At 46.1% G+C, this 11341-nt stretch overlaps 1 protein-coding gene across 1 annotated transcript in view; it reads right to left on the bottom strand.

Annotated features, from left to right (window-relative positions):
- Positions 1-689: 689 nt before the first annotated feature.
- Positions 690-11341, bottom strand: part of LOC127915580 (isthmin-1-like) — a 67688-nt gene continuing 57036 nt past the window's right edge. The window contains 1 exon segment of the mRNA XM_052495827.1: positions 690-3243. Within this exon segment, the coding sequence (XP_052351787.1) occupies positions 2726-3243 (518 nt within the window). The 3' untranslated portion in view covers positions 690-2725.

Genomic DNA, 11341 nt, shown 5'->3' with positions numbered 1-11341 from the left:
ATCCTAATAACAAGTCATCCCAATAACAAGTCATCCCAATAACAAGTCATCCTAATAACAAGTCATCCTAATAACCAGTCATCCCAATAACAAGTCAACCTAATAACAAGTCATCCTAATAACAAGTCATCCTAATAACAAGACAAGTCATCCTAATAACAAGTCATCCCAATAACAAGTCATCCCAATAACAAGTCATCCTAATAACAAGTCATCCTAATAACCAGTTTTCCCAATAACAAGTCATCCTAATGACAAGTTATCCTAATAACAAGTCATCCCAATAACAAGTCATCCTAATAACAAGTCATCCTAATAACAAGTCATCCCAATAACAAGTCATCCTAATAACAAGTCATCCTAATAACCAGTCATCCTAATAACAAGTCATCCTAATATCAAGTCATCCCAATAACAAGTCATCTTAATAACCAGTCATCCTAATAACCAGTCATCCTAATAACAAATCATCCTAATAACAAGTCATCCCAATAACAAGTCATCCTAATAAGTCATTCTAATTCCTATAACAAACTTGATAATAGTCCTATTCTATAATAATCTCAAGAGGTTGTGTTCTGCTTATTCCTCTTTTTACTGACTGTATAATCTGGCTACTCCACATTAAGAACAGATCGTCATTATAAACTAATAGAACAAATTAAATATAGGAAGTACATTATCTCTTACATTTTACTTCATGTTTTTTATTTAAACATTTTTTATTTAAACATTTATATCACAATCTTTTTCCCCGTACAGCTGTATTCACACATTTCCTATTCGTGTTTTCTTTTTGGGCCGAATCCTAATTTGAGATGAGCGGCTCAATCCAAGTTTTTGGCTGAAAAATCTCTGATCAATATCAATCAATGAACGATTTAAGCCAATCGTGATGATTTCGTTTTGAGTGCGGGTCCCATCTCAAGTTAGCATCTAGTCAGAAACCAATCAACGACAACGATCATGGACACCCAACATTTTGGGACATACATCTACAACTTAATAAATACTCTACAAAAATAACGCTTTTTTTTTTATATACCCGGAGAGAATGATCTGGAGGGAGGGATCGATACGGAAGAGGGGCGATTGGGAAGAAGAAGAAAAACGGCATGCTAAATAAACAAGCGTATAAGCATACATGGGAACAAATATGGGAACCTGAATATTACAGCTACCAATGAGCAGAATGCTAACCTGAATATTACAGCTACCAATGAGCAGAATGCTAACCTGAATATTACAGCTACCAATGAGCAGAATGCTAACCTGAATATTACAGCTACCAATGAGCAGAATGCTAACCTGAATATTACAGCTACCAATGAGCAGAATGCTAACCTGAATATTACAGCTACCAATGAGCAGAATGCTAACCTGAATATTACAGCTACCAATGAGCAGAATGCTAACCTGAATATTACAGCTACCAATGAGCAGAATGCTAACCTGAATATTACAGCTACCAATGAGCAGAATGCTAACCTGAATATTACAGCTACCAATGAGCAGAATGCTAACCCATCGCTCTGTAGATTCTGGATGTTACAAGACTCCTTTACACTTAGTTACAACTGTGATATCCACAGCAAAAGACACTTTCTGATTCTGAGAAGTCAGGGATCTCTCTCTCTCTGTCTCTCGCTTCTGATAGGTCAGGGATCTTCTCTGTGTCTCTCACTCTCTTCTGATAGGTCAGGGATGTCTCTCTCTCTCTCTCTCTTCTGATAGGTCAGGGATGTCTCTCTCTCTCTTCTGATAGGTCAGGGATCTCTCGCTCTCTATTCTGATAGGTCAGGGATGTCTCTCTCTCTTCTGATAGGTCAGGGATCTTCTCTGTGTCTCTCACTCTCTTCTGATAGGTCAGGGATGTCTCTCTCTCTCTATTCTGATAGGTCAGGGATGTCTCTCTCTCTCTCTCTTCTGATAGGTCAGGGATGTCTCTCTCTCTCTCTTCTGATAGGTCAGGGATGTCTCTCTCTCTCTCTCTTCTGATAGGTCAGGGATGTCTCGCTCTCTCTCTCTTCTGATAGGTCAGGGATCTCTCGCTCTCTATTCTGATAGGTCAGGGATGTCTCGCTCTCTCTCTCTTCTGATAGGTCAGGGATCTCTCGCTCTCTATTCTGATAGGTTAGGAGGGTGTGACTCAAAACATGGAGATTTGGATCTGATCATTCAGCCAATTAAGAATCCCTGTGCTCTCCTTTTGGCCAATCAGAAACAAACTAAAAACTTACAAAACAAATCTAAAACATGAAAAGTAATTTTCCCTTTTTATGAAGCTACACCAAGCTATCCCTTTTAAACCAAACATTTATAGAATTATTATCAGAAAAAATATTTGTCAAAAATCCATCATACAGTTTGACTTTGAATATAATTTGATTTGATATGTCATAGAAACAAAGACCTGACATGACTTATAGACTGTGATTATGATGAAGACGAGACCAGTTCATCGTCTTCATCACGTTGGCTGATCAACAGACAGTCCTGTTTACCTCGGTCCCATGGTTGTCACAACAGTCAACAGTCCTGTTTACCTCGGTCTCATCGTTGTCACAACAGTCAACAGTCCTGTTCATATGGCACCGAGTTCCAAAGTCTAAAAACACTCATGGATGGTTTGAAGCACCAATTGAAGTACCAGATTCATAAACATTTCTCAGATCGTTTTTTTTTTTTTTCTCTCTCTCTCTTTCTCATGTTCATCTCTCCAGTTCTAAAACTCTTGAGCGTCCTCCACCTGTTTGTGATAATCCTCATCCAGGGGGTTGTCTGGACACTTCTGCCCGTTGTTAGGAGGCCTGACCTGGTTATAGCGACTCCAGTCCCCCTTACAGATGATCCAGGGCAGGACGTCGACCTTGTAGTGGAGGTCAGCAGAGAACTCGTTGCTGATGAGGTTGGGTGTTCCTGCTCCTTTACCCCGGGTGATGAGCTTCATGTTGTCATTGTAGCAGCAGTGCTGTGCGGCCAGAGTAGTGGACTCTAGAGTTAACATGGAGCGGATGCAGTACCGGGCCGTGGGTTTGTAGATCGCTAGTTTCTCCTTGGGGCCGCTGGCGTCTTTCCAGCGGAAGGCCCGGCGTGTGGCGGGGTCGGGGACGTCGGCCGTGCTGTAGGCCACCTCGGTGGGGTAGGAGCAGGGGCAGCTGGGGAGGTCGTTGGAGACTTTGATCATGTATTTCTTCAGGAACTCAGACTTACAGTTCATCCAGCGTTCACAGCTGTCTGTGTCTAGAAGACATGAGAGACAGAGACAGAGTTAGTCTGGATCTCTCCCTACAGCTGTCTGTGTCTAGAAGACATGAGAGACAGAGACAGAGTTAGTCTGGATCTCTCCCTACAGCTGTCTGTGTCTAGAAGACATGAGAGACAAAGACAGAGTTAGTCTGGATCTCTCCCTACAGCTGTCTGTGTCTAGAAGACATTAGAGACAGAGACAGAGTTAGTTAGCCTGGATCTCTCCCTACAGCTGTCTGGGTCTAGAAGACATTAGAGACAGAGACAGAGTTAGTTAGCCTGGATCTCTCCCTACAGCTGTCTGGGTCTAGAAGACATTAGAGACAGAGACAGAGTTAGTTAGCCTGGATCTCCCTACAGCTGTCTGGGTCTAGAAGACATTAGAGACAGAGACAGAGTTAGTTAGCCTGGATCTCTCCCTACAGCTGTCTGTGTCTAGAAGACATGAGAGACAGAGACAGAGTTAGTTAGCCTGGATCTCTCCCTACAGCTGTCTGTGTCTAGAAGACATTAGAGACAGAGACAGAGTTAGTCTGGATCTCTCCCTACAGCTGTCTGTGTCTAGAAGACATGAGAGACAGAGACAGAGTTAGTCTGGATCTCTCCCTACAGCTGTCTGTGTCTAGAAGACATGAGAGACAGAGACAGAGTTAGTTAGCCTGGATCTCTCCCTACAGCTGTCTGGGTCTAGAAGACATTAGAGACAGAGACAGAGTTAGTTAGCCTGGATCTCTCCCTACAGCTGTCTGGGTCTAGAAGACATTAGAGACAGAGACAGAGTTAGTTAGCCTGGATCTCTCCCTACAGCTGTCTGGGTCTAGAAGACATTAGAGACAGAGACAGAGTTAGTTAGCCTGGATCTCTCCCTACAGCTGTCTGTGTCTAGAAGACATGAGAGACAGAGACAGAGTTAGTTAGCCTGGATCTCTCCCTACAGCTGTCTGGGTCTAGAAGACATGAGAGACAGAGACAGAGTTAGTTAGTCTGGATCTCTCCCTACAGCTGTCTGGGTCTAGAAGACATTAGAGACAGAGACAGAGTTAGTCTGGATCTCTCCCTACAGCTGTCTGGGTCTAGAAGACATGAGAGACAGAGACAGAGTTAGTCTGGATCTCTCCCTACAGCTGTCTGGGTCTAGAAGACATTAGAGACAGAGACAGAGTTAGTCTGGATCTCTCCCTACAGCTGTCTGGGTCTAGAAGACATGAGAGACAGAGACAGAGTTAGTCTGGATCTCTCCCTACAGCTGTCTGGGTCTAGAAGACATCAGAGACAGAGTTAGTCTGGATCTCTCCCTACAGCTGTCTGTGTCTAGAAGACATTAGAGACAGAGACAGAGTTAGTTAGCCTGGATCTCTCCCTACAGCTGTCTGGGTCTAGAAGACATTAGAGACAGAGACAGAGTTAGTTAGCCTGGATCTCTCCCTACAGCTGTCTGGGTCTAGAAGACATTAGAGACAGAGACAGAGTTAGTTAGCCTGGATCTCTCCCTACAGCTGTCTGGGTCTAGAAGACATTAGAGACAGAGACAGAGTTAGTTAGCCTGGATCTCTCCCTACAGCTGTCTGTGTCTAGAAGACATGAGAGACAGAGACAGAGTTAGTTAGCCTGGATCTCTCCCTACAGCTGTCTGTGTCTAGAAGACATTAGAGACAGAGACAGAGTTAGTCTGGATCTCTCCCTACAGCTGTCTGTGTCTAGAAGACATGAGAGACAGAGACAGAGTTAGTCTGGATCTCTCCCTACAGCTGTCTGTGTCTAGAAGACATGAGAGACAGAGACAGAGTTAGTTAGCCTGGATCTCTCCCTACAGCTGTCTGGGTCTAGAAGACATTAGAGACAGAGACAGAGTTAGTTAGCCTGGATCTCTCCCTACAGCTGTCTGGGTCTAGAAGACATTAGAGACAGAGACAGAGTTAGTTAGCCTGGATCTCTCCCTACAGCTGTCTGGGTCTAGAAGACATTAGAGACAGAGACAGAGTTAGTTAGCCTGGATCTCTCCCTACAGCTGTCTGTGTCTAGAAGACATGAGAGACAGAGACAGAGTTAGTTAGCCTGGATCTCTCCCTACAGCTGTCTGGGTCTAGAAGACATGAGAGACAGAGACAGAGTTAGTTAGTCTGGATCTCTCCCTACAGCTGTCTGGGTCTAGAAGACATTAGAGACAGAGACAGAGTTAGTCTGGATCTCTCCCTACAGCTGTCTGGGTCTAGAAGACATGAGAGACAGAGACAGAGTTAGTCTGGATCTCTCCCTACAGCTGTCTGGGTCTAGAAGACATGAGAGACAGAGACAGAGTTAGTCTGGATCTCTCCCTACAGCTGTCTGGGTCTAGAAGACATGAGAGACAGAGACAGAGTTAGTCTGGATCTCCCTACAGCTGTCTGGGTCTAGAAGACATCAGCTGTCTGGTCTAGAAGACATGAGAGACAGAGACAGAGTTAGTCTGGATCTCTCCCTACAGCTGTCTGTGTCTAGAAGACATGAGAGACAGAGACAGGAGTCTCTCTCCCTACAGCTGTCTGTGTCTAGAAGACATGAGAGACAGAGACAGAGTTAGTTAGTCTGGATCTCTCCCTACAGCTGTCTGTGTCTAGAAGACATTAGAGACAGAGACAGAGTTAGTTAGCCTGGATCTCTCCCTACAGCTGTCTGGGTCTAGAAGACATTAGAGACAGAGACAGAGTTAGTTAGCCTGGATCTCTCCCTACAGCTGTCTGGGTCTAGAAGACATTAGAGACAGAGACAGAGTTAGTTAGCCTGGATCTCTCCCTACAGCTGTCTGGGTCTAAAAGACATGAGAGACAGAGACAGAGTTAGTTAGCCTGGATCTCTCCCTACAGCTGTCTGGGTCTAGAAGACATGAGAGACAGAGACAGAGTTAGTTAGCCTGGATCTCTCCCTACAGCTGTCTGGGTCTAGAAGACATGAGAGACAGAGACAGAGTTAGTTAGCCCGGATCTCTCCCTACAGCTGTCTGGGTCTAGAAGACATGAGAGACAGAGACAGAGTTAGTCTGGATCTCTCCCTACAGCTGTCTGTGTCTAGAAGACATGAGAGACAGAGACAGAGTTAGTTAGCCTGGATCTCTCCCTACAGCTGTCTGGGTCTAGAAGACATGAGAGACAGAGACAGAGTTAGTCTGGATCTCTCCCTACAGCTGTCTGTGTCTAGAAGACATGAGAGACAGAGACAGAGTTAGTTAGCCTGGATCTCTCCCTACAGCTGTCTGGGTCTAGAAGACATGAGAGACAGAGACAGAGTTAGTTAGCCTGGATCTCTCCCTACAGCTGTCTGGGTCTAGAAGACATTAGAGACAGAGACAGAGTTAGTTAGCCTGGATCTCTCCCTACAGCTGTCTGGGTCTAGAAGACATTAGAGACAGAGACAGAGTTAGTTAGCCTGGATCTCTCCCTACAGCTGTCTGGGTCTAGAAGACATTAGAGACAGAGACAGAGTTAGTTAGCCTGGATCTCTCCCTACAGCTGTCTGGGTCTAGAAGACATGAGAGACAGAGACAGAGTTAGTTAGTCTGGATCTCCCCCTACAGCTGTCTGGGTCTAGAAGACATTAGAGACAGAGACAGAGTTAGTTAGCCTGGATCTCTCCCTACAGCTGTCTGGGTCTAGAAGACATGAGAGACAGAGACAGAGTTAGTTAGTCTGGATCTCCCCCTACAGCTGTCTGGGTCTAGAAGACATCAGAGACAGAGTTAGTTAGCCTGGATCTCTCCCTACAGCTGTCTGGGTCTAGAAGACATTAGAGACAGAGACAGAGTTAGCCTGGATCTCTCCCTACAGCTGTCTGGGTCTAGAAGACATTAGAGACAGAGACAGAGTTAGTTAGCCTGGATCTCTCCCTACAGCTGTCTGGGTCTAGAAGACATTAGAGACAGAGACAGAGTTAGTCTGGATCTCTCCCTACAGCTGTCTGGGTCTAGAAGACATGAGAGACAGAGACAGAGTTAGTCTGGATCTCTCCCTACAGCTGTCTGGGTCTAGAAGACATGAGAGACAGAGACAGAGTTAGCCTGAATCTCTCCCTACAGCTGTCTGGGTCTAGAAGACATGAGAGACAGAGACAGAGTTAGTCTGGATCTCTCCCTACAGCTGTCTGGGTCTAGAAGACATGAGAGACAGAGACAGAGTTAGCCTGAATCTCTCCCTACAGCTGTCTGGGTCTAGAAGACATGAGAGACAGAGACAGAGTTAGCCTGGATCTCTCCCTACAGCTGTCTGTGTCTAGAAGACATGAGAGACAGAGACAGAGTTAGCCTGAATCTCTCCCTACAGCTGTCTGGGTCTAGAAGACATTAGAGACAGAGACAGAGTTAGCCTGGATCTCTCCCTACAGCTGTCTGGGTCTAGAAGACATTAGAGACAGAGACAGAGTTAGCCTGGATCTCTCCCTACAGCTGTCTGGGTCTAGAAGACATTAGAGACAGAGACAGAGTTAGCCTGGATCTCTCCCTACAGCTGTCTGGGTCTAGAAGACATTAGAGACAGAGACAGAGTTAGCCTGGATCTCTCCCTACAGCTGTCTGGGTCTAGAAGACATTAGAGACAGAGACAGAGTTAGTCTGGATCTCTCCCTTCAGCTGTCTGGGTCTAGAAGACATTAGAGACAGAGACAGAGTTAGTTAGCCTGGATCTCTCCCTACAGCTGTCTGGGTCTAGAAGACATTAGAGACAGAGACAGAGTTAGCCTGGATCTCTCCCTACAGCTGTCTGTGTCTAGAAGACATTAGAGACAGAGACAGAGTTAGTTAGCCTGGATCTCTCCCTACAGCTGTCTGGGTCTAGAAGACATTAGAGACAGAGACAGAGTTAGCCTGGATCTCTCCCTACAGCTGTCTGGGTCTAGAAGACATTAGAGACAGAGACAGAGTTAGTCTGGATCTCTCCCTACAGCTGTCTGGGTCTAGAAGACATTAGAGACAGAGACAGAGTTAGTTAGCCTGGATCTCTCCCTACAGCTGCCTGTGTCTAGAAGACATGAGAGACAGAGACAGAGTTAGTTAGCCTGGATCTCTCCCTACAGCTGTCTGGGTCTAGAAGACATTAGAGACAGAGACAGAGTTAGTCTGGATCTCTCCCTATAGCTGTCTGGGTCTAGAAGACATTAGAGACAGAGACAGAGTTAGTCTGGATCTCTCCCTACAGCTGTCTGGGTCTAGAAGACATTAGAGACAGAGACAGAGTTAGTTAGTCTGGATCTCTCCCTACAGCTGTCTGGGTCTAGAAGACATTAGAGACAGAGACAGAGTTAGTTAGCCTGGATCTCTCCCTACAGCTGTCTGGGTCTAGAAGACATTAGAGACAGAGACAGAGTTAATTAGTCTGGATCTCTCCCTACAGCTGTCCGTGTCTAGAAGACATCAGAGACAGAGACAGAGTTAGTCTGGATCTCTCCCTACAGCTGTCTGGGTCTAAAAGAGACAGAGTTAGTCTGGATCTCTCCCTACAGCTGTCTGGGTCTGGAAGAGACAGAGTTAGTTAGTCTGGATCTCTCCCTACAACTGTCTGGGTCTAGAAGAGACAGGGTTAATTAGTCTGGATCTCTCCCTACAGCTGTCTGGGTCTAGAAGAGACAGAGTTAGTCTGGATCTCTCTCTACAGCTGTCTGGGTCTAGAAGAGACAGAGTTAGTCTGGATCTCTCCCTACAGCTGTCTGGGTCTAGAAGAGACAGAGTTAGTCTGGATCTCTCCCTACAGCTGTCTGGGTCTAGAAGAGACAGAGTTAGTCTGGATCTCTCCCTACAGCTGTCTGGGTCTAGAAGAGACAGAGTTAGTCTGGATCTCTCCCTACAGCTGTCTGGGTCTAGAAGAGACAGAGTTAGTTAGTCTGGATCTCTCCCTACAGCTGTCTGGGTCTAGAAGAGACAGAGTTAGTTAGTCTGGATCTCTCCCTACAGCTGTCTGGGTCTAGAAGACATGAGAGACAGAGACAGAGTTAGCCTGAATCTCTCCCTACAGCTGTCTGGGTCTAGAAGACATTAGAGACAGAGACAGAGTTAGCCTGGATCTCTCCCTACAGCTGTCTGGGTCTAGAAGACATTAGAGACAGAGACAGAGTTAGCCTGGATCTCTCCCTACAGCTGTCTGGGTCTAGAAGACATTAGAGACAGAGACAGAGTTAGCCTGGATCTCTCCCTACAGCTGTCTGGGTCTAGAAGACATTAGAGACAGAGACAGAGTTAGCCTGGATCTCTCCCTACAGCTGTCTGGGTCTAGAAGACATTAGAGACAGAGACAGAGTTAGTCTGGATCTCTCCCTTCAGCTGTCTGGGTCTAGAAGACATTAGAGACAGAGACAGAGTTAGTTAGCCTGGATCTCTCCCTACAGCTGTCTGGGTCTAGAAGACATTAGAGACAGAGACAGAGTTAGCCTGGATCTCTCCCTACAGCTGTCTGTGTCTAGAAGACATTAGAGACAGAGACAGAGTTAGTTAGCCTGGATCTCTCCCTACAGCTGTCTGGGTCTAGAAGACATTAGAGACAGAGACAGAGTTAGCCTGGATCTCTCCCTACAGCTGTCTGGGTCTAGAAGACATTAGAGACAGAGACAGAGTTAGTCTGGATCTCTCCCTACAGCTGTCTGGGTCTAGAAGACATTAGAGACAGAGACAGAGTTAGTTAGCCTGGATCTCTCCCTACAGCTGCCTGTGTCTAGAAGACATGAGAGACAGAGACAGAGTTAGTTAGCCTGGATCTCTCCCTACAGCTGTCTGGGTCTAGAAGACATTAGAGACAGAGACAGAGTTAGTCTGGATCTCTCCCTATAGCTGTCTGGGTCTAGAAGACATTAGAGACAGAGACAGAGTTAGTCTGGATCTCTCCCTACAGCTGTCTGGGTCTAGAAGACATTAGAGACAGAGACAGAGTTAGTTAGTCTGGATCTCTCCCTACAGCTGTCTGGGTCTAGAAGACATTAGAGACAGAGACAGAGTTAGTTAGCCTGGATCTCTCCCTACAGCTGTCTGGGTCTAGAAGACATTAGAGACAGAGACATTAGTCTGGATCTCTCCCTACAGCTGTCCGTGTCTAGAAGACATCAGAGACAGAGACAGAGTTAGTCTGGATCTCTCCTACAGCTGTCTGGGTCTAAAGAGACAGAGTTAGAGCTGTCTGGGTCTGGAAGAGACAGAGTTAGTTAGTCTGGATCTCTCCCTACAGCTGTCTGGGTCTAGAAGAGACAGGGTTAATTAGTCTGGATCTCTCCCTACAGCTGTCTGGGTCTAGAAGAGACAGAGTTAGTCTGGATCTCTCCCTACAGCTGTCTGGGTCTAGAAGATTAGAGACAGAGACAGAGTTAGTTCTGGATCTCTCCCTACAGCTGCCTGTGTCTAGAAGACATGAGAGACAGAGACAGAGTTAGTTAGCCTGGATCTCTCCCTACAGCTGTCTGGGTCTAGAAGAGAGACAGAGTTAGTCTGGATCTCTCCCTATAGCTGTCTGGGTCTAGAAGACATTAGAGACAGAGACAGAGTTAGTCTGGATCTCTCCCTACAGCTGTCTGGGTCTAGAAGAGACAGAGTTAGTTAGTCTGGATCTCTCCCTACAGCTGTCTGGGTCTAGAGACAGAGACAGAGTTAGTTAGCCTGGATCTCTCCCTACAGCTGTCTGGGTCTAGAGAAGAGACAGAGTTAATTAGTCTGGATCTCTCCCTACAGCTGTCCGTGTCTAGAAGACATCAGAGACAGAGACAGAGTTAGTCTGGATCTCTCCCTACAGCTGTCTGGGTCTAAAAGAGACAGAGTTAGTCTGGATCTCTCCCTACAGCTGTCTGGGTCTGGAAGAGACAGAGTTAGTTAGTCTGGATCTCTCCCTACAACTGTCTGGGTCTAGAAGAGACAGGGTTAATTAGTCTGGATCTCTCCTACAGCTGTCTGGGTCTAGAAGAGACAGAGTTAGTCTGGATCTCTCTCTACAGCTGTCTGGGTCTAGAAGAGACAGAGTTAGTCTGGATCTCTCCCTACAGCTGTCTGGGTCTAGAAGAGACAGAGTTAGTCTGGATCTCTCCCTACAGCTGTCTGGGTCTAGAAGAGACAGAGTTAGTCTGGATCTCTCCCTACAGCTGTCTGGGTCTAGAA

This window comes from Oncorhynchus keta, chromosome 3 (genome assembly GCF_023373465.1).
Source record: "Oncorhynchus keta strain PuntledgeMale-10-30-2019 chromosome 3, Oket_V2, whole genome shotgun sequence".
Taxonomy (NCBI): Eukaryota; Metazoa; Chordata; class Actinopteri; order Salmoniformes; family Salmonidae; genus Oncorhynchus; species Oncorhynchus keta.
This window is presented reverse-complemented; position numbering and strand designations above follow the sequence as displayed.